The 24,315-nt window shown below is 31.4% G+C and overlaps 1 gene segment (V, D, J or C); it reads right to left on the bottom strand.

The window, feature by feature from the left end:
• Nucleotides 1–1,977: 1,977 nt before the first annotated feature.
• LOC118826189 overlaps nucleotides 1,978–24,315 on the bottom strand; it is a 91,146-nt gene continuing 68,808 nt past the window's right edge. The window contains 4 exon segments of the C gene segment in view: nucleotides 1,978–2,560; nucleotides 4,713–4,828; nucleotides 5,980–6,027; nucleotides 6,224–6,397. Of these exon segments, the coding sequence occupies nucleotides 4,722–4,828; nucleotides 5,980–6,027; nucleotides 6,224–6,397 (329 nt within the window).

Here is a 24,315-nt window from a genome sequence, read left to right on the forward strand (position 1 = left end):
AGTAAAAAGTTTGTTCTGAATTGCAAAACATCAAAATGGGATATTTTAGTAAATTATATCTACATATAAATTATATCAACATATCACTATCAAACCTGTGGAAATAATGGTACCACTTTAGAATAAGACTACCCTTATAAAGGGTTTATGAGTGATTTAAAATTAATTTCTAAATTAGTAATACTTAGGTCATAAACACCCTAAAAAGCATGAATAAACTGTTATAACACATAATAAAGGGCAAAAGTGAGCTTGTTATATCTGATGAATATGAATATGTGATGAAGCTGACAGGTTTAACGCAGACTGATGAAAAAGACAAAATAAAATCAGTACCCAGCAACATCTGAGCTTTCTTCGCAGCATAGATTAGTAGATGTGTGTTAACTATTAGGCGAACAACAGGCCACCCTTTTTGTTCATGCATTGTAACTGCTTGTTAATGGTTTTTAAGGGATGTATGAACTAATTAATAACAATTAATAAAAACATTTTAAACCAGCCATAAACGCTTTATAAAGGGTAGTCTAATTTTAAAAAAGTATTGAAATAACCCACACACACACACACACACATACACAAAAAAAAGTGTTCAACCCAAATTTATGCCCTTATAATCTATACATGGAAGTCCTGAGAGGCCCTGCAGTAGTTATCACAAAAACAATTGAGTAATGATCTCAAGATAACAATCTAGAAAATTAACAACAAGCGTTTATTTTGTTATTTTTCAAATAGTCTCAAGTCTATCAAGATTAGTTATCTTGAGAAAATAGCATTTGTTGTCATGAGATGGCAAGACAAATAATTCATAATCTTAAGATAACAGTCCAGAAAATTATAACATGACCTCTGGACTCCTGTAAACTCTAGTACTGATGCTGATGATCCTTCAGACTTGCTGTGTTTTCCATTTCTATGCATGAAGGTCAGCTGTGAAGTGGGTTGGTATTGTAGCCCATACATTCAGCAATAGAAGATGTTACACTAAACACCCAAACAGGGAATCCAGTCTGAATTGATTTAATCTCTGCTGGTAATTATACCCTGTAATGTCAGCATATCATTTCTTATTGAAAGCAATGGAAACGGCAACAGAGAAAGTCATTTCATTCCCATATTAGAGATATAATGACACATATATTTTTGATTCAGATGTCAAGGTTCAAGTTGTTTTTTTGATATTTCATCTCAGTTTTTCTGGGGTCTAATTATACACATTGGTTCTGCTCAAATGAAGAAAAGTTTTTAGATAGAACTTTTTAGATAGACATGCCTGCCATGCCTGCCCTTAAACAAATTAAGTCCCAAAAGTTGTAAACCCCTAGACTTTATAAATAATTTCTAAAAGAAAATTAAAACGTAGGTGTGTGCAGAGCATAAGCCCCTCCCACATCTCGCTCACCCAAATACTTCATCGTTAGTGGTTAGAGTATCAGAGCATCTCGTTAGAGACTGAAAGCATATCGGTGATGTAGTTTTAAATATCGCCGCTGTCCAAAGAGAAACATCTCTCAAAAAGTTTTTAACTTTTAACGTAAGTCAGTGTAAAGAGGTTTTATTTCGAGTGATTTTGGAGGATTTCTATTGGTTCATTTACCATAAAACTTTTCCACAATATGAAGGACAGCTGTGAAATGATGTACAAATACAAAAATCAACAAAAAAGGAGATACATGTCGTTTTTGGACAGTGAAAACATGTTCCAATTCAAATATTATCATGTTTGGACTGTAGTGTAGTCTTGTCTTGTGTATATTAAGGATTATTAATCTAAGTGCATTCAGATTAGTCTGTACGGCTTAACCAGGTTGCTTTGCCTCCAGTCTGCTTGGCTTCAAATGTTCATATATATTATATTGTGTTTTGTATCCAAGTATTTATTTGTAAATGTTACCACAATGCAGGTACTCATACACTTATGAAAGAATTGCAACTATAATTACTTAAAACAAATAAGCCAGCTGAACACAGTAATAAATTCAGTTTTTTTATTTTTATTATTTTCTGCAACATAGCATATTTGAATTCAAGGCAACACGTATATAAGGAATATGTTCAAAGATTACATACTACGCCCTCAATTAACAGGAAGCATACATTCAAATAGGACGGTCACTGTTAACAATTGGTTAAAGTTAACTAACTAACACGATTACAAAATCAGCAACTGAGAAAAGGTATGCAAAAACTATAGAAGACTATAAAATGTGTACTAACTGTGTGTATAAACTGTGTTACAATATATGTAAAAAAGAAAAAAAAAAGATAGAAACATATGTTTTTGTAATACCAGCCATTGAAACTTAATGTGATAATAATACAGAATATGAATTTCAAAGAAAAATGAAAGTCTGCATAATCACAATGGAGAAGATGGATTCAAATCAAAGCATTTTCAGAAATAACTGCAGTATAATACAGCTGAGAAGGTTGTATGTTGTGAGTATGCGTCTACTGATGGCTTTCATGGTCTTGGTGTGGCAAAGCGAGCCTCTTCTTTAGGGTCAAGGCCAGTAGACATGATCCAATCCAGATCTGGTATCCTTGCTTGTTGGATCTGCAAAATAAATGGAGGGATATGTTAATATTTCAAGCAAAATCTTATTAAACAGACAACAAAGTCACATCTGCTAGTATGGTCTAAAGTGTATGCACAGCATTAGCAACCACAGAATCCACACAATGTGCTGTTGCTCAGTGTTTTTTCTCTGCAAAAGCAAACCTGAAGCAAAGCATGCGAGGCTTGAGCTGAATCAACTATGCTCTCACTTACAGTCTAGCCATGTCAGCCCCAAGAAAGAATCAGTGTCTATCAACCAGAACAGCCGATATCATTGATTTCTACCAAAAATGGCTCTACTTCAATGTAATTGTCAGTCATTAATGCGTCGAGTGCTGTGAAATGTCATCCAGCATATGTTGTAGGTGAAGTATAACTTTAAATATCTCTAGTTTGTTTCTCTTAAGTATCTCAACATCTCAAAATCTCTCAACATATTACATTGACATTACAGTTCCTAATTAATATCTTGAGTTAAATATTATATGGTTATGTCATTACTCACATATTTAAAGGTTTCTAATTTTCTTTTATCCTCTTAGTTGGCCAGGGCCCACCAGCAGGCCCAAAGTTTTATTACACACTTCTATACCCTAAGAATAGCTCAGCCAGTTTGCATTGAAGTCCCTGTAGTTACAGACTAATAAGCCATAATATACAATAAGCCTGGAATTTTAGTGGCTAACAAACTTCAGCTCCTCTTCTGACGTACGTGATGTAAATAAAATGTCAATAGCCACTGTTTTGTGTTTTGTTGTGAAATGTGCATTGCAGAGACACTTACCGAGTCAGTTCTTTACAGTGGTGGTGATAGGAACCAGGGGTCGCCATGGCAACAACGCAAATCTAGCCCTTTTATTTACTATCCAAAATGTCTTCTGCGTTTTATTTGTAATGCTGATCATGGTAAAATAGTGGTCAATCTGAAAATATAGTTTTTCCTCTGGTACTATTTTGCCTCATAGCACTGAGCACGTACAAAGTCTTATCTCAAAACTATCGCCAAAACAATGTTTCAGGCCTCACGCAGCATATTCATGACCATTTTGTGTAATTAAACTCCATGATGTAGTTTTTAGAGGCATTAAGTGCTTCAGACGTTGGGTTCCTATCACCACTGCTGTGAACAGTTCTGACTCAATAAGTTTCTTTAGAATGGAGCATTTCTCATCAAACCTCTCTGAATGACTTTGTTTGCATCTAAACCACTTTGTACTTCTACTCAAGTTGTTTTTGAGCTTCTACTAGAGTGTGGTAAAAATGATCTACTTGTAAAGGGTTTTGTAACAGGTTTGAGAGCATCCGGTCTGGTGGAAATCCCCACAAAAACAAGAGGCGGTGTTTCTGCAGCTTTCATGACTATTTTCTGAAAACATTTACCAGTCATTGCAACCGTTATCACCTTGAGACTTTTTCCCTCTACTCAGAAAAGCATCACACTCAAATGTTGAATGTGTACTCAGAATATTCAACATTTCACATGTAAGAACTAACAAAATCACTCAGTATACTGCCTACGGGTTGGATCAGGTCACATGGCCTCAACATCAAACACAAAGTTTAACTCTATGTAGGCAGTTATTTTTTTTTTACCAATTGGTTTGCAGTATATATACTGAAATAAAATGCTTGAACTTATATATAGTGTAATTTTACTCCACACTTACAGAACTGATGTAGATTCCAGTAGCATGATCATAATTCATAGTTGTAATCCATTGTTCTAAAGCATATAAACACCCCCCTTTATCCTTATTATGTTAGCACAATACTTGTATTGTAAATGTATTATATTCTTATCAACGCACATGCAAGTTGGTTGATGAGCATAACTTGAAAGTGTGTAGTTCTGTAGTTTGCGCCAATCATGTAGTGTGGAGGCAATTTTTCACAAAATAGTGGTGAAATTTGTCATTTGTTTGGGATCTCTCTCATTTTCAAGATAATTAAGGATTATTTTATGACTTATGGAGGAACTCGTGTGCAGACTGTTGCATTAACACTTCAAGAGTCTTTCTGCAGCTAATGCAGTGGTTTGGGATATTTGGCCCATAGAATTCATTTTGTGAGTAAGGGAAAGTCATACAGCTGTTATTTTAATGTAAACCAGAAAAAAATCTCTTCAAACAATACTAATCATTGAACTCACTTTAGCTCTTTAGCTCATCCACACTTTCAGAGTCATCAGGATGTTGAATGCGATGGTCTTCAAGAAGAGAACCCTCAGCCAAAATATGCTCAATGTCAAGAAGTTGGTCTTCGCATCTGCAGAGCAGAAACATTAAAAACAATGTTACAAATAGCATATTTTGAAAAACAGATAAATAGTTAATAATTAAATATAAAATGAGTTGCCAGTTTATTCAGTATACCTACTTTGCATCTACACTTACTGCTCATTTTATAAGGTACACTAACACACATAGGTCACACTGACTGACAAACTGATACTAGACACAATAGAATAGAATAGAACTTTATTGGTCAACCAAAGTTGTAAACTGGCCAACCTTGTCAGTGCCACTGCTGTGCTGGGAATGATCCATCTCTAAAAGAGTATCTGATAAGAGTATTGATGGACTGCAGACTCGTACACAGATATTTTGTGTATTGTGTATTAAACTGAGTTTAATTTGTAAAAACATTACCCAAGCAGGGATTCAAACCCCAATCACCCGCATACAGGGCTGTAATGTTGCCCGCTATACTGCTTAATAGCTATGAACCAATGAGTTATGAGCATTTAAAAGCTCCACATAGCCATAAATCTCAAGTTTTTTTATAACACAAACTTAGCTGAGAAAGATACTAGCGCACTTTGCTGCTTACATTTCATTTGGAATTTGGAATCAAAATAGCCACATTGTGCAATTTTTTGCTTTCGCAAAGAGATTATTTATCATGTTGATCTGTATTGATATATACATCCATGTGAAAAGGCCTAGTTATTGAGGTGGATTGGCGGTCAGTACTGCACCAGAGAGGGGCGCCCAAGAGCAATGGAGTTTGTGGAACCCCAACTGACCCACAAGTTTTATTCCCAGGTTGAGGCTGAACTGAAGCTTGGCGAAATGAATCTTGAAAAATGGCCATAAAAAGTTATTTTTATACACACAGACCGAGGACCTTTGTACAGTCTGAGGGTTCAAGCCCACCCGCTGGGATCTATCTGAGCATGTGCCTGATGGGTAGAGGAGGGATGATAAATTGTGCAAAAAAAGATGGGCAACAGTCAGTAATTGTAAACTTGCAAAGTGAACCTGTATGGTAGGTGTACCTAATAAAGTGGTCTATGAGTTTAGGTGCACCTAATGAACTAGCAACTCAGTGTAGGTGACGTTTTGGTTTGAATGATTAACCCATAACAGATGGACAAATACAAACAGAGGTATATACAGAAAATTTAAACTACTTACTGCCATCAAACTCTACATCTAAGTCCTCTTCAGTGCATGGTGCTGTTGCTGGAAAATAAACAAATAAAATTAGTTTCCTGGTACAACTTATTGTATAAATGAAAAGCATGTTAAAAATTAACAACCATAGGTCACATGAATGAATTTGTTGCGCTCTCCATTTAGGAGAAATAAAAATGTTGTGTAGTATCATTGTTGTTACTGTAGTTTAGGATGCTTTGTATGAGTATTTATAAATACTTACGCTCTTCGCATTTTGTATAATTTGTTGAAACCCTGCTGTAGTATGACTCTTTGGAAAACAGGACAGGTTCTGGACCATCCAAAGAGTCATCGGTGCCACTTTTTTTTGTGAAGCCAGTGGCCAGACAAATGTTATCATCCTTAAACTTGTAATACTGAGGAGGCTCTTCATGCTCTGTTAAAACAAGAACAAATCATTTCCATTATATTTTTGCTTCTCTATAAGAAATAGTACATGAACTCATGTATTATGCTGCTGCATAAGACCGACAGAAACATGGTTTACGAAGCACATTAAGAGGTTTCACACTGGGATGTCAAACTTGCTCAATCCTAGCCAAGATATGGTTGATGAGGAACACACTTATTCCAGCCCAATTCTGACACCAATGAATTGATGACAAAGACACTCAAAACCTATTCAAGCATTTTACAAAATGTCTTATTTGGATTAACAAAATTTGTTAGTAACCCACAAAACATTGATAAAATAAATAGCACAATGAACTTCTAGTAGCAAATTTGATTTAAAAGATACTAGTACCTCCATTTGCACTGAAATACAAGTAATAAGTGAATAAGTAATAAGTGAAAGTACAAGTAATAAGTAAAAGTACAAGTAATATGAAAGAACAATAACCTGCATAGCCTATTCATTTTAGTTCATTAATATAATTACTATATTGATGCATAATTAGTAACATACTAGACCTTTATATGTAAATATTTTTAATGCATACAAGTCTGTCATGTGTTACCTATTACTGTTTTCCACGTACTGCAACACTGATATTATTAGTTTTGGTAAATATTATTACCTGAATAGGCAGTGTGCTATTACTTTTGGAAGCTCCTTAGCGTCTCACACAGTGTGTTTTTGAGACACAAAAACTGTTTGTAATTCTCTGATACTGATAAGATGTGCTGAAGCTAGAAATTTTTTTTATTACAATACTTGGTTTGTATCTGTATTTTCATTATATTACATAACAACTTAAAGTAGATACAGTGTATGTACTAAACTAAGAAGTTAAAACTTTGATAATATTGACGAATGATAATAAACATTGTAGACTTTTATTTTGCATTGTTTTCTAATGAACATAATGGTTCCTGACATATTTTAAACTAAATAAGCAACTGACATTTTCATTTTTATGAGCACAACTGATATTGAATGATGTAAAATTATTTTAGTAAGCAGTAAAGAACATAACAATATATATTTACAATGTTAAAGTGGTGTACAATTTAATGGTCAGAGTCAGTTTTTTTCAAAAAAAAGAAAAGGTTAACATGTAAATAAACCATATATGTATATTTTTGTAAGCATTTTAACACTGATGTGGTTAATTTACAGAAATAGTATGTAAATTCACAAATTATCACCAACATTTGCATTTATTTTAATGGTAAATATAACTCTTATTATTATGTCAGAATAACTAGTTGAACTAGTGACACTATTAATTTACAGTAAAAGGCAGAATTTCTAAGAAATTAAGTGACTCTTATATTACAGATTTTACCATCATTGAGAAAAGATAATTTTACCATTAATTAATGTTTTTTGTCTGGATCCCCTGCTGCTGGTCTTTTAACCGTATTTTTAATATATATATGGTTGTCAATACTTATATTTAAAACAATATGCTTCCCATAAAATCTGTTTGTATACAAATATGTACAAATCGACAAAATTACCAGCTTAAACAAGCTTACTTGATTGCACAGTTAATTTGGTCCCTTTTCCAAAAATGATCTTTTGGTTTCCAGTCACACAGACTGAAGGCTAGCCACAAAAACACGTATTCACTGTTAGACATAGATAAAGGAATAGTTTTCAATGTTGCTTTAAAAACAAATTAAAAGTTCTTGCCTTTTAAGTATTTTGAAATGTGTTTTATGCAGGTTTTTAGAAAAAAAGTTTTTGAAATCTGATTTTAAGCTCTTAAACGTTTGTAGTACAAAACTGTAACTGTTGAATGACTTTATTACAAAAATATTTCATATTTTCAAAGACATTTCAATTTATGCATCATTAGCTGTAATAGTCCTCGATGAATTTATAGTTTCTGCTGTGATGTGCAACAACCAAAATCTTGAATTTTGTTGAAATTTCAAATTATCTGAAATAATTTGAAGATAAATACTACATTTTTTACCCAAATTTTTAATCGCCATTGAATAACTGTCAAAGATGAATAAAACTAACCAAGAAAGTTATGGTCATATAACTACAGTGATTTATTTATTTTTTTTTTTACATGAATTTTCATCTCTTTTCACAAAGTATAGCTAAACATTAGCTGAAAAGAGTTATATTGTTCTGTAACATTTCCGAAAGTGGTACTCATACATTGGCACAATGTATACTGAGCATTTAAAGACAATAACAAATTTATAAACTTTATAAAGAAAAAATTCAATATTAACTCATTATGATAGTAGTTCTAGATAATGTTGGAGTGAAATGTAAATTCTGCTTACTGTTCATGATTGTGACTCTCATGCCAGATCCAAATATTAACTTATTGTAGTCATTCACACAGTACATTTACTTTCTACAAAAACCCGAAGTCAAACTACATCATAATTTTATGTAATTTTATGTATTTTTTAGAATATTTGTCTCATGCTGTCTATTTTATAACTTCGATTTTATGTTTCTCTTAAATAATTCGATTTTATGTTTTATGTATTTTTGATTTTTTATTAGAACTTTGAATAATACACCTGCCCATATAAATTTATGTGTAGTTTAATTTTCTGACTTTGTCGTAGAAATATATGTAAAATATCCATATTTTTATCTGAATTTATTTTTTCCACTTGTTTACATAATTGTCCATCATTCTAACATTCTAACATTAATGTACCTGCTACTTAACTAACCCTGAAGCTAACTTATTTAAGTTAAAACTGCATTTTTATTTAATTGCTGTTTTTTTTAACAAAAAGTAAAACTAGACTGAACTTACTTGACACCACTGTCAGCTGGGTGCCCTTCCCAAATATCACTTTGTTTTGATTTTGAGTCACATAGCTACTGACCTCCTCACAAAAACAAGCAAGTAACTTTGCATATGTGAATTTTATATTTAAAAGTTGTTGCCTTATTTGTGTATTACTTACTATTTTGCAGAAATACACATTTATGCATCATTATACATATATAAATATCAATATTTTCTAAAATCTGTCTTTAGTATATATTAAATGAATACTATGATATGGTATGCATAAAACATTTTAATAAAAATACTGAAGCTGTATCTTTGCATGAAAGAAAATACATAAATCTGTAATATTAACTGATCACAAAAAAAAACAAAATGACCTTACTTGACTGCACAGTAAGTCGAGTGCCTTTCCCAAATATAACTTTCTGTGTATTTTGAGTCACACAGTTACTGACCTCTTAACAATAAGGTATTCTGCCTATCCCCCAGTAGAAAAGATGAATGTATTGCTCTTTTACTTCCATAATTCTAATATAATAAATATTCGATCTAATATAATAAATATTCGATATTCGACTCGATTTCAAAATTAGTATCTCTACTGTATTGTTTATCTTGGAAAAATATTCAGGATGCCAAATTACAATACCAGTTTGGACTTTAACCCAAAATGTCATTATTTATCAGAAATAGGAAACAATTGGATGAGCTATTACAATAGTTAAATTACTATTACAGGTTAATATTAATAAATGGTTAACAGTTAAATTACTATGATCAATGTTAGACCAAAAATCTATCTATAACTGAATTTAATCTTGATAAAGATATAAAGGTTGGTTTGAAAATGCTGGTGCTATGCAATGTTATACTAAATAAGAGCAAAGACATTGAATTTTAGAGAATTTTAGAGTCAAATGAATATTGCATAGACCAGATTTAGTTTGATATCTATATTTTTGCATTAGTGATACAGTTAATTGTACCTTTCTTTTACAAATGATTCCCATTTTTGCAACCACACCGGTTCAATCAACAGTGCAAACAGTATAAAGAATAAAGAATATATTGGAAATATATTAACATGAAAATTGCCATGTTTTCTCAAATCATTGATAACTAAAAAAACATTCTAAATCTGAAGTTACCGTTGATTAAAGAATTCATAGTCTACAACACTGAAAAGATTAAAGTTGAAAATTTTTTGAAAAGTTACAAAGGCATTTTAATAGTTTAGTTTAGTTTAAGCAAAACGAGAAACGTCATGAACTCAACTCACTTCTTTCAATTGTCAGTCTTGTTCCAGAGCTGAATACTATCCTATTGTTATTATTCACACAGTAGAAAAACTAAACACAAAAATGCCACAGGACAGGGAAGTTTCAAGGACATGAAGCTCTCATTTGAAATCTTTTTTTTTTTGTATTACAAAAGCCAATGATGTGTTTATGTACATAAAATGTATGATGTCTTATTTATTATGCGTTTCCTTCATGTTTGCTAACCTGTCATGTTGTGCTAATTTTGTACCTCATAGGTGCATTGTTTTTCATATTTACTATCACCTTTTGCTACATATTGATTTACACTGCATTAAGTGTTAGTATTAGTACAAATGATTATATGTTCTTGGTTTATCTACTTTTACAATTACGCGTTATGATGTTTTATTAGCTATTACAGTCTTTGATTTTGAATACATCATAAAGTTAGTTAGTTTTATGCAATATGACAGATACTCATCTGCTCTTCATTCTTTACTTACTTGGTTCCACATATAAACGTGTTCCAGATCCAAATATGATTTTTCCATAGTTGTTAGTCACACAGTGATTTGTTGTAGTATAAAATTAGCACCCAGGATTCTGACTGAACAGAATGTCAAGTGAATGAATGTATTGGTCTCCATAGCATTACACAGTTTTACACAATTTTGCATATTATTAAGTAATTAATATGTTGTTAACGGCTACAAAGCTAGATGGATTTTATATTCTGAATCGACTATCTAAGCATATATACAATAATTGAAAAGTTAGAAATGAGACTGAATAAAAGTTTTTGAGCATAGTTCAAACTAACCCAAATCAAGTGTGGTTCTAGTCCACCAAAGAGAATATCAATGGACATAGTAATTTAAAGGCGTATGTAATATATAGTTACACGTATGTTTGTGATAAAATATATGTTATCAACAAATTATTAAACTAATAATATCTTGGCAGTAACTCTGGCTAATTATCTGTTTATATAACATATTATATATTTGCTAGTAATTGATTTTTGTCTCAAACATGTTGTTCAAGTTCTGTTATATTTCATATATTTCAGAAACAGAGTATAATAATAAAGTACTATGACTGTCACATGCCTCAACTATGAGTTCTGTTTCTCATCTCAGTATTACTTTATATTATTACCTTATATCACCGCAAAAAACTTTTCCCCATTTTTCTACATCAATTGAGGACAGCTGTCCTTTACATTGTGTGAATATTTCATGCATGAATGGATAAACAGAAATGCTCCAAAAGTGCTTGGAATAAATGGATTAACTTACATTCAAATTTAAGAATGTGTTGCACTCTCCTATAAAGTTAAAGTTACAACCACCAAATGTAATGAGATTAAACTGCTACTTTTCAATCATTTTATGATTAAATGAAAATTATGCTAGTTATTTGAAAATCATTACATAAAGGTTTTTGCTATCAGTTTAATTACATGTCACAGTTCACAATTAGGAATGTATTAAGCAGAGAAACATTTGATGATGCTGAATAAAGCCACTTTCTGTATTTCATTCAAGGCTATGTATTATAAAATGGGCCCTACTTTATTTTGGATTGCCCCCAATAGATGGCCTATAGATGTGTAAATTATTAGGGTTAGGATTAGAACCAGGGTTAGGTTTAAGACAAGAGTGAGTGTTAGGATTAGATTTTGGGTCGAGGTTAAATTTAGGATTAAGATTAAGGCTAGAGTTAGTGTTTGTGAAAATAAGGTTCATTGAATAGATATATATTCAATGCACCTTATATATATTTGTGTTAAAATGCAAGATATACATTTACAAAGCACCTACAGGGAGCTATCCAAATAGTTACAAAAATGTAATTGAAATGTGGGGAAAAAGTGCAGTGTTTTATATGCCAATACACTGGTAACTTACTTGCATTGATGTTTAATTTGATGCCAGATCCAAAAATGTACTTGTAGTTACTATTCACACACTAATAATAGCAAGTACATTAACCTAGCAGACTTCTAGAGGAGGCATTTCAACAACAAAGAAAAATATAGAGTTAAGTGGCTGTTCAAATAAAAGAAAGTTTAAAGGTAGGACAATTTATATTATATAGTATAATAGAATTCCAAGATGATAATGTAGTTATGATTGGAAGGAATAGATTTATTCTAAACAACTAACTAAAGGTTATACATAATTAAAATGATTAAATCGAACAATCTGGGAACATCAATACATAAAAAACTATTAGCTCATTAGCTAATCATTAGTCAACATTAAATAACTGATAAGCATTGTAATAAACTCATTTCCACTAATTGACAGGTATCGTTTTACAATACGTGATAACAGTCAATAAAAAAGACCATGATTTATCAAAATTATTAAACTTACTTGTTTGTACTATAAGTTTTGTCCCACTGCCAAAGAAAATCTTATATCCACTAGTCACACAGCCATTGTGTGTATAACAATATCCTATTTATTTCACTTTGGCACCGATATATTTTCGCTTTTGTGCAAAAAAAATTGGATCTGAATATTTGAATTTTTTATCTTTTTTTTTGCTTTACATAATTTAAAAAGTCTGGCTACCCTTTCTCTGTCTTGTTTTAACATTTCATGAAAAATGGGCTAATAGAAATGGTCCAAAATTATATTAATTAGTCCAAAATTACATTAACTTGCATTAAAAGTTAACAATGTTTATTCGCTCTCCTGCAAAGTTACCATTTTGGACATGCAAATACTTTTTGCATATAATGGAATTTAGCAAACTATGAATTTTACAAAAGAACAAACAAAATCACTCTAAAAACATTTTCACTTACTTGATTCAACACTGAGTCGAGTCCCCTTGCCAAAAAATATTTTAAAATCAGTCACACAATAGCTGACCTCATCGCAAAAACCTACAGCTGTTTAACAAAACATCATCTTGCTAGAATCTTTAAGCTCCCATTCTGTTTTATGTAATATGTAAAACATCTGAATAGTTTCACTTTAGGTATTTAGATTTCATGACGTTTCATTAAGAATTCATATGAGCAATATTGTTATATATTTCACATAACAGACATTGTAGGGATTTAATAGAAGGAAAAGCTAAATGCTAAGATTAGTAGTTTGATCAATTAAATTCCTTATGTTGGTGTTTATAATGGGTGTTTTTGAAGTTTGAATTGGTGTAAAAAATATTGCTTTTGTTCATCTATCCTACTTATTTTGCTTAGCAATGTTTCAGCCAATGTTTTTTTTGTTTGTTTTGTTTTTGTTTTCTTAAGTTGAGTTGAGCTGAGTTTAACTGCTTGGTACTATGTGGTCTTTTTTGATAAATCTGATAAAACATTTTTTTTATAGTGTATCAATATTAGAGTAGAGGTAACAGATAACACATTTAATATATGTACAGCTACAAACACTTTAGCTATGCACTGATATTTATCGTTGCTGTCAAAACAAAACCTTGTATCTCCATTTTTGTTGTTTTTCAGTTTTTGACATAATTTAAAAATGCCTGTTGGCCTTTTCATTGTGCCATTTCCCAAAATGGCATGGAAAAAGTCTGGTTCCATTGACTTACATTAAAGTTGAAGTATATTTTTTGCTTCTCCTGTAAAGTTTACATTTTGGAAATGTGAGGTTTTGTTCCAACAACAGCGTTATCTACATCTCCCAGTAAATAATGTGAACTTACTTGCATAATAGTTAATTTTGTGCCCGCTGCAAAGATGATTTTGCCAAAACCTTCATTCACACTGCATGACAGTGTATTACATTAATTCCTGCTAGTGCATATGAGTACTTCCATAAGCGCTGAATAGTCATTTTATTTGGCTATATTTACAAGGAATGCTAGATTTTACCATTAGAAAAGGAATTTCAATAGCCAATAAAACAATTGAAGACTAATAGAATTCTCACAATCAATTCTCACAAACAATGTCTGTGATCAAGCTTCTACCTTTTTCAATGGTTAGTCGGGTCCCGCTTCCAAAGTAGATCTTATTCCAGCTATCAGTCACACTATGTATTTCTATACATCAATTTCTCTGACTGTTATTCCAGTACTGCACGGCTATATAATTTAGTACTCAAAACTTTAGTACTCAAAATCACTGAATTGAGTAGTCACATTAAAGTGTATGGCTCACTTTCTGCATCATGCTTTTCATATATTATTTAATGTCATTGGAGAAATACTTAAGCAATGTCTAAGCAAGTGAAATGCCCTGAATAGAAACAAAATATTAGCTAATTCATAAAGTCAGTTTCAAAAGAAATATCATTAAACACTTTATGCTTTATAAAGTAACAAATAAAGTGTCTGATGGAGTAACTTCAGCTATGTAGTAAATGACATTTTAATTTCTAAACAAATAGATAAGTAGCATTCCATATATTAAGCCAGCTTACTTGTCTCAACATTGAGTTTTGTCCCCTTCCCAAAGATAATCTTATTTCCGAATGTCACACAAGCACTAACATCATCACAAAAACTCACTGACCTACTGGGCTTTATAATCGCCAAATGTATCAATATTAAAAAAGAACTTTTCAGTAGCTTGGTATTCTGGTATCAACAACATATACAGAAATCTGCTATTAATTAAAGTTATTTAATGTTATTTAATGTTATTTAACCTTATTATTTTATGTTATTTAAAAAAAAACTGTTAAAAAACAATTTAGAGTTTAAGTGGGATTAGAATGAAGAGACTCAATCTAAATTAACTAAGGGTGACAGAAACTATTCAAGTAAAATATATCCAAATACACAGTTGTGTGCAAAAGTTCAAGGTCAGGTGACACACTCTCCACACATTAAACCATTACTTAACTTGGAGTAACTTAAATCACATAATAAATAACATTTTACTTTCTAAACAGATAGCTAAGTAGCATTCGAAATATTAAACCCTCTTACTTGTCTCAACGTTGAGTTTTGTCCCCTTGCCGAAGATAATCTTATTTCCGACTGTCACACAAGCACTAACGTCATCACAAAAACTCACTGACCTTTTGGTCTTTATAATCACCAAATGTATTGAGATTAAAGAAAAAGAACAGCGCTACTTTTCAGTAGTATGAAAATTGTTGATGAAAACTTTGCTAGTTATTTATACATTATTGCATATAGAGTATTAGTACTTATCGGACTTATTACACGCCGTGATTTACGATTACAAATGTACTAAGCAGTTTAAAGCCCTATTACCATTTGAATACCTGCTGGAGCTTTTGTTGCTTTTAAATGAAAGTCTAGGCTAAATTTTTGTTGTGAAAAAGTGTTGTTTTATTTACTACGTATTCACTACACTGGTACATTAGCAGGGAAAAAAGTTTAAAACTTAGTTGAATTGATTATTAATTTGATCCCAGATCCAAATATGAACTTGTTGTAGTCACTATTCACACACTAATAATCACAAGTGCATTAACCCTAGTGCACCTCTAGAGGAATTCTGGTATTAACAACATATAGAATTCTGCTATTACTTGAAGTTGTTTCATGTTATTTAATGTTACTGAACCTTATTATTTTGTGTTAAATAAATGTTGAAAGACAATTGATGAAGCGACTCAATCTAAAGAATTAACTAAAGGTAACAGAAACTATTCAAGTAAAATATATCCAAATACACAGTTGTGTGCAAAAGTTTTGGCGCCCCCGGTCAAATGACATTTTGTTGAAGTGACTCGTTCTCTACATATTTATTTGGTGAGTATAACAAGTTGGAGGGGAAAACAAGAACATAAAATGTGGCTTGTGCAAAAGTTATGGCACATTTTATATTTTATGTTATTTTTTTTCCCAATATGTTAAAATGTTAAAATTCACACAGTATTTAAGTTTGTTCCCTGTAAAGTTTGTTTCACTTAGAAAATCAACTAAACATGTAATCTGACCAGCTGTAATTGGACCACTTTTTTGTACGACTGTAGAGTGAAATATATCGATATAATAACAATCAATGAAAAGTGAATTAGAACTTGATTTTCTATTATGAACTTACTTGTTTGTACAGTAAGTTTTATCCCACTGCCCAAGAGCATCCTATATCCACTAGTCACACAGCCATTGCTAGCGTAACAAAATCCTATATATTTGTTCACCTGGCATTTTTATATGTTTATTGCTGAATTCATGAGCGAGTTTAAAGTCTGGATATTTTTGGCCTGCCAAAAGCACAGGCTATCAATACACAACTAATGGAGACATCAACTTCTACACATTTTGTCCCAGTTATGAGGATATCATCATATCATCATAATTTTAGGTGATTAAAAATGACCTCATCTGGTCACCCACTCAACATGAAATTATTATAGCACAAATAAGCAGCATAGCCAATACAACATTTACAGACTAATGGCTTTATCAACTGTCATAAACTGTTATAAATCAGCGATCATGTTTCTACCTTTTTCAACTGTTAGTCTGGTTCCAATTCCAAAGTAGATCTTATTCCCTCTATCAGTCACACTGTGTTAATCTATACATCAATTACTCTGAATGTCTTGTAATAGACTTATATACTATGTTGCTATGAAATTTTAGCAGTCAAAACTGAATACCATTGAATCTAATAGAAGAGTAGTCACAGTAAGGTATATGGACTTTCTTTGCATTTTTTCTTTTAAATATTAAGCAATATCTAGGCAACTGAATGGAAATAGAAAATTAGCAAGTATGTCATTTATCATATGAAACTTACTTGACTGAACAGTTAGTCGAGTACCTCTTCCAAATATTATATTTCCTCCAGTACTCACACAGACATTATACGCCTTATGATAACCTTATAAAACCTCTCTATCCAAGCCATTGTGAGTCTTAAGAGTCAAATCTGTTCATTATTGGTTTTCCCATCAGAAATTAATACACTATTTGAATATAGAGGAACTTGTTTGAACATTAATGGAGGTCTCAAATATTTTTTTCTTTAAATAGTAACTTTACAGATATAATTGAACTACAACAGGTTCTACCAGTGCACCAAGGCTAAGCATTCAATACAAGCTGTACTTTTATTATGAAAAGCAAAGTATTTCATGCATATCCATATCAATCCTTTGTCAAGGCATATTGATTAACACAGGCTTACTTAAGACTAAGTAACTGACATATTGGTGCAGCACTACTTATTCAAGCTACCAGTTACAGAGTATGAATTGTTATATTGGTGTATATATTTTTCATTCTCTTTATAATCATAAATAATATTTGGTATTATGTATAATTAGATTAAGAAGTAACTAAAAGAGCTATCTACAAATTTAAGAATTCAAAACTAAGACAAAGCATTAATCGTAAAATCATATGACTTACGCGCATTAACAATGACTTGGATGCCATTTCCAAATATTATCTTGTAGCCAGTATTCACACACAGATCAGACACAAAGCAAAAACCCTCTTCTACTGGCTTTAGACTGCTTACAGATAGGTTTGAACTAATATAGTGATCATAATAATCAATTTCATTTAAAAAAAACGTTGCTTTTATATAATTTAGCATTAAGATATTTTGAGAAAAGTTTCAAATCTGTTTGTACTGCATATTTTGACATATTTTGCAGGTTGCTGACTTATGTTATCAAGTTAAAACGTAGTCGTATGCAAAAGTTTGAGTCAAATGAAATGTTTTGTTGAATTTCTAAATGGAAATAAGTTTGCAGAGAATACAAATTGTGCACTAAAATTAGCAAAAAAATTGTACACTGACTGGGGGTGTTCAAACTTTTTCATACGACTACATGTTCAGTGACACACAACTATCAAATGTACAATTAATAAATACTCACTAGGTTCAACTGTCAATTTGGTTCCATTTCCAAATATGATGTTCCAGCTCCCTGATGTCACACACTACAACTGCCTCAGACAATAACTTGCACATCTTCAGATTATGCAGCATGTGCAATAGCTATGATTGTCAATAATTTGGTCAAATATATGATTAACACTTCTTTGGACTACTCTGACTCAATTTGTATCAATTTATAGCAGCGTTTGCCAAATTACTGTATCTAAAGATTCGTGTTTTACAGAACAGTGGTGTCATTTTGCATTAAGATATGAGATGAAAACAAGATTGTCCTCATAAAAACACTATACAATATTAAAATGAGTACAAATAAACATCGACTTGGTTAGAAGAATACACTACACTGCATTGAAATGTGCTGAATAGAAACTGAATATTATTTAGTATATAGTTAGTTAGTTATCACATGAAACTTACTTGATTGAACTGTAAATCGAGTCCTGTTTCCAAAAATTATCTATACTCCAGTATTCACACAGACCTTACGCACCTTATAATAACCTTACAAAGCCTTACATTACACTGACTGCTTAGTCAGTGTATTAAAAGTCAGATCTATTCATTATTGATTTTTCCATCTGAAATTAAAACACTTAGCTGTACTTGGAACAGTGAAACATGATGGAATACCTTTGTTATAATGATGTTTTATTGTTTTGTGATGCAGCCTTATTGGTTTTACCATTTGACTAGATAAACTAAGTTTTGGATGGTAACTGTACATATTGGGTTTCTCATTGGAAGGTTTGTAAATGGTACATCTAAAACAGACATACATAAAAGCACAATACATTGTATATTTGTATTGATTCTAATGTTAGTAGTTAAACAAATAAATGCTTACTGTCGAGATCAAAAGCTTCACGTATAATTCTCTTATATAAGACTTTTGCACAGAACTATATGTTAGACATCTATGAGTTATAGTTCAGTTAGATACAATATGTAATATACTTACTAAATTCAACAGTTAACTATGTTCCTTCAGCAAATATGATTTTTGCTACTCCAGCTGATGTCACACATTTATGTACTCTATATCAATAAATCCTGACCATGTAAATAGTGTAGCATGTAATACATTTTGGGGTCATTCTTAATTTTGTTCTAGCTATATTTGAAAGATTAATAAATGATTGTGACCAGTTTGTGCTACTGAAAAATCAAATTTGCCCCCTTTATTCCAAATGTAATTGACCAGCCAAGTTATGTTGTGTGTTTTTTCTATTTTCGCATTGGACCTACGAGACTAATATTGTACAAAGATTTTGGGTGACATAGACTTCCATTACATCTTAGCTACATTAGCCTCATCACTGCAGTATGAAACTAAAGAAACTTTGGACAACTTTTTAAACATATTTGCCGATCAACTACATTTGGGACAAGAGCAAAATTGTGTATATTACATTTTTTCAGTGAAACTTTTCCTTTTAATTATAGGTTATATTAAAAAAAATAATCATGCAAACATGAAAGACGTTATTCTTACCAGCCTGAACAATCAGTTTTGTTCCATTTGCAAAGATGAGCTTGTTGTTGTTATTATTCACACACTATCAAACACCTCAGCAAAAAACACCATCACTGAAGTCACTTATCTTATCTTAACATGGCTCTTAATTCAGACCAATATAGTATATGTCATATATTTTTTAAATGTAGGAACATGGTGTCTTCACTGTTAATGCTTTTTACAAACGGGTATTTTTTTATTATTTTTTTAATAAAATAATGTTATTAGTAGTTTTGTTATGGTTATGTCCTTTGCATTTTTGCATAGGTGTCACAGCTTAAAAATCAACATCCTCTAAAAAAAGATTTCTTAAGAATCATCACACTTGTTTCTTTTTGTTTTGAGGGTACTGTAATGGCATATGATTTAATATTATTAGTGGAATATTTCAAAATAATTTTAGTCAGATTAGTCTGCACTATAGACTTCTTGAATTTCGTGCATGTTTAAAATAGCATGTGTATATTAAAAGTATTAAAAGGCATTTCAAGCTTTAATCATATGAAATGGTGAAAATTCACTTACTGGATGAAACAATCAGCTTTGTTCCTTGGCCAAATATGAGCTTGTTATCATACATCACACTGTGCATTTTACCATACTAACAACTTCTTAATCCAAGGGATATAACAGTAGCATTTAATACTTAAAACTCTTTTAAATCTCTATTAGCTTTGTTGAACTTAAGGTGCAAAAATGTACATATATAATCTACACTGTAATATATAATAAGCTTTGTTTCACTTCCAAAGTTCTTTGAGTTATAGTACTCATATAGAATAAAAATCACATAAAACAGAGTGAACTCCTTGGGTGCTGAAATATACCCTGGTCATCTGATTCTCACCCATCGTCATCAAACATCTGACCAACAAAAACATTTGAAATACTACCGTTCAAGCCAGAGGATAATACTCACTGCTTTCAACTGTCAATTTCGTTCCTTTACCAAATACCACTTTCACAGACGATGTCACACATTGCCTATACTTTTGACAAATACTGTCATCAAAGACTTTCTATGGCAATAATTTTAGAAATATAATGTTTCCTACTTGATTAAACATCATTGTATTGCCTTGAGTCATACCATATCTCATTGCTTTCAGGACTTCAATCTCCACTATGAAAGACTTTGAAAATGCCAGTTATCTTTTACATTGCGTCAGAACTTCACAGTGAATGGACCAATAGAAATGCTCCAGAATTACCTGGGAATATATTTGGCTCTATTGACTTTCATTGAAAGTTAAGAATTTTATTACCATGTTGGAGATACAAGGTTTTGTCCTGACAGCAACGATATGCTAATCAAAGCTAATAATATAACTTTTGTACTACTCAGTTATATACAGTAGTACGTCTTTGAACTTACTTGTGACATGAAAATCTCTATACCATTTGGTATTTTTTTAAAAGGTAATGGAGTAATTTGCATATCGTATGTGTCACATCTTTAGAAAAATCTTCTGAAAACAACTATGAAAAATATGAATCACGCTTACTTAATTCAACAGTTAGTGCTGTTCCACTTCCAAAGATGAGGCTGTTTCCAGAATTCACCCACTAACAAAGTCCTTAGCAAAAACACACGGATCCCTTTTGGCCTTTTGATGTATTATTATAATGTAATAAATACTAAGATGAAGGCTTTTATTTTTTAAACTAATATTTACAGTGTTTAAGAAATTAGAGGGGTGTCTTTATGTCTAAGCTGCTGGTTGTTACTATTGTCTTAAATGTGACTAAGCATAAAGCCATGCTTTTAACTATATTACTAGGTTACTTGCTAAGTTTAATTACTTTAGAAAACAACATTTAAGCACTTACGTGGCTCTACATATAGTGCTATTCCTCTTCCAAACATGATCTTGTATGTGCCATCATTCACACACTAGTTAACCCTGCAGTAAAAACACTTCAGGATGTCTGAGGACATTGTTATCTGCTAAAATGATTAATAAAGTCTCAAATTTTTACATGACAAACTATCTAAAGGCTGGAAAAGCTTACAAATCCAAGCTATCTTTATACTAACAATACAAGATGTAGACCTTTACACTGAAATTTTGCTACATTTGAAGTATTACGGTAATTATTGGCAAAGATTTCCATTGTTTTTGAGTACAATAAGAGCTACTAAATATGATTTATGTCCTATATATATCGCTGCTGTCTGAACAAAACGTCGTATCTACATTTTTTCAGTTTTTGACATATTTTGAAAGTACCCATTGTTCTATACATTGTTTTTAAATTTCATGTTGAATGGACCAACAGAAATGACCCAAAATATATCTATATATATATATATATATATATATTAACAAAAATGATAATCAACAGTTACATTCTATTAAAGTAGTTAGTACATCTCTAAATAAATTAGAAGTAACCATTAAATCCCTTCACTGTAAAAAGATTTAACGTAAACTTACTCGGTTCAACAATCAGCGAAATTCCAGATCCAAATATAAGTTTGCCTCCAGAGTAAGTCACACACTGTTACATACCCTAACACTTTCAAAGCTGACATTTCAGATACTTAGAATAAGGATAATAGTGTAATCTATAACAATATATTACAAATATTGTTGAAAAGTTTTATAGGCTAATTTTGTACTGCTGTTCTTGGGTTTTGTTACATAGTCTCATTTGAAGACTATTTGTAACATACAATATGTTTAAGATACCTGGAAGCTATAACATTTATCAAGTAATATAATTAACTTACGTGTTTCAACTAACAGCTTAGTTCCTGCTCCAAAGATAAGTTTACTATAGCCTCCAGTATTCACACATAATGAGAGCAAACAGCAAAAACTGCCTCAGCAGCTCAGAAATAAGCTCGAAAATCTTTCTCTAGATTATTACAGTTCATAGTATATGTAGCATTTCATATTATATTTGACCAAATTAGTATCATCATCATCATCATCATCAATGTTGTTGTTATTTGTGTTGTTTTCACAGATTAGTAATTTCAAGAAAGAGACTAGATGTGTGCAAAAGTTTTGGCACCCTGGTCAAATGACGTGTTGTTGATTTCCTAAGTGAAACGTCCAAACACGCAATGTTTACATTTTACTTTGCAGTACAAACTGTTTTACGACTGATATGGCAATGCAATCATAAATTATGACTAATATTTAGTTAGATATTAAAAATTTCTTTTAATTATTTACATTTTTAGACATCTTAGTGCTTTGTCCAAGCATAGCTGTGTAGTTGTGTCATACTAAAGTATTAAAAATATCAGCATGAGACCTACACATTTTTACATTTTACAGTTACTAATTATGTGCTGAATTTAATGTATTTGGAAAAAAAAACAACATAAATGTGGCCTGTGTAAAGTTATGGCATGTTTTATGTTAAATAGAAAGGATATTGTTCCTATTTTCACTCCAAAGATCAACAAAACATATCATTTTACTGGGGATGTCCAACATTTTGCATACACATTACGGTTAATGGTTTCAAATTTTAGAAATTTCAGTTTGCTTAGCTTTGTTGCTTTCCCAAAAAACTTTACAACCTTGCAATTCAATGCATCTTTAATCTTTAATTTAGGGTTTGCAATGCACTGAACACTACAATAAGACTATCTTCAGGTCTTTTCCTGAGTAATCATATTTAAGAAGAACGTGGCTTGCAAATAATACAAACAGCTGAGAAGTGAAGTAAACTGTATCTTTGAGCTCAAATAATAATTTTTATGACCATATGTGCAACAGTACCTCATACTGTCTATAAATGATTCTTTTATAAAGAATAAAGAATCAGCTGGCCTACTTGTTTCTATGAAGAGTTTCGTCCCGGTTCCAAAGATTAACTTTTGTGTCCCATCATTCACACAGTGATGCACACTTTAGCAAAAAAGTAACCTAACAAGGATCATTCTAACTTTTCTGCACTAGCTAGTTCAATGCAATTTCAGATTAAAAGTCAGTTACTTACAGGATAGTACTTAAAGCTGATGTCACAGATCAGTTGATTGGAACTGATTCATTGACCAGAAATTACATTTGAAAACATCCACAACTAATAACTTCAATAAATTTAACTTTTTTTGGTATATATTTTTTTTCCTTTAGCGTATTACAGGTGCAATCCCAGTGATTGTTAGTGAAAAGATTTGTTTGTAAAAAATGTCTCTACCTTGAAGTTATTGACACATTTAATTTATTACTTATTTAATGATTTATTTTTTGGAAAATTGTTATAGCTCTTACTTGATTCAACGTGTAAAGTTGTCCCTTCACCAAAAATGACCTTTGTCCCACCAAAATTCACACAACAGAAACAACCATCACAATAAAAGTGTGCTTGTAAGCAACTGCAGTCTGATTTTTTTTTCTTTTTTTAAGTTAGTTAGTTAGTTTGCTTGTTTGTTTTAAGGACTTATAAGTTTGGCTTTCTCTAGAAATCACCAACTGCCAGTAATTAAATATAAATTGTAAATTGACTTCTTTTATATTACAGTTACAGTTACATTTACTTTGTAACTAAATGTATTTATAGTTCATCTTT

The sequence above is a fragment of the Colossoma macropomum genome, unplaced genomic scaffold, assembly GCF_904425465.1.
Source record: "Colossoma macropomum unplaced genomic scaffold, Colossoma_macropomum, whole genome shotgun sequence".
NCBI lineage: Eukaryota > Metazoa > Chordata > Actinopteri > Characiformes > Serrasalmidae > Colossoma > Colossoma macropomum.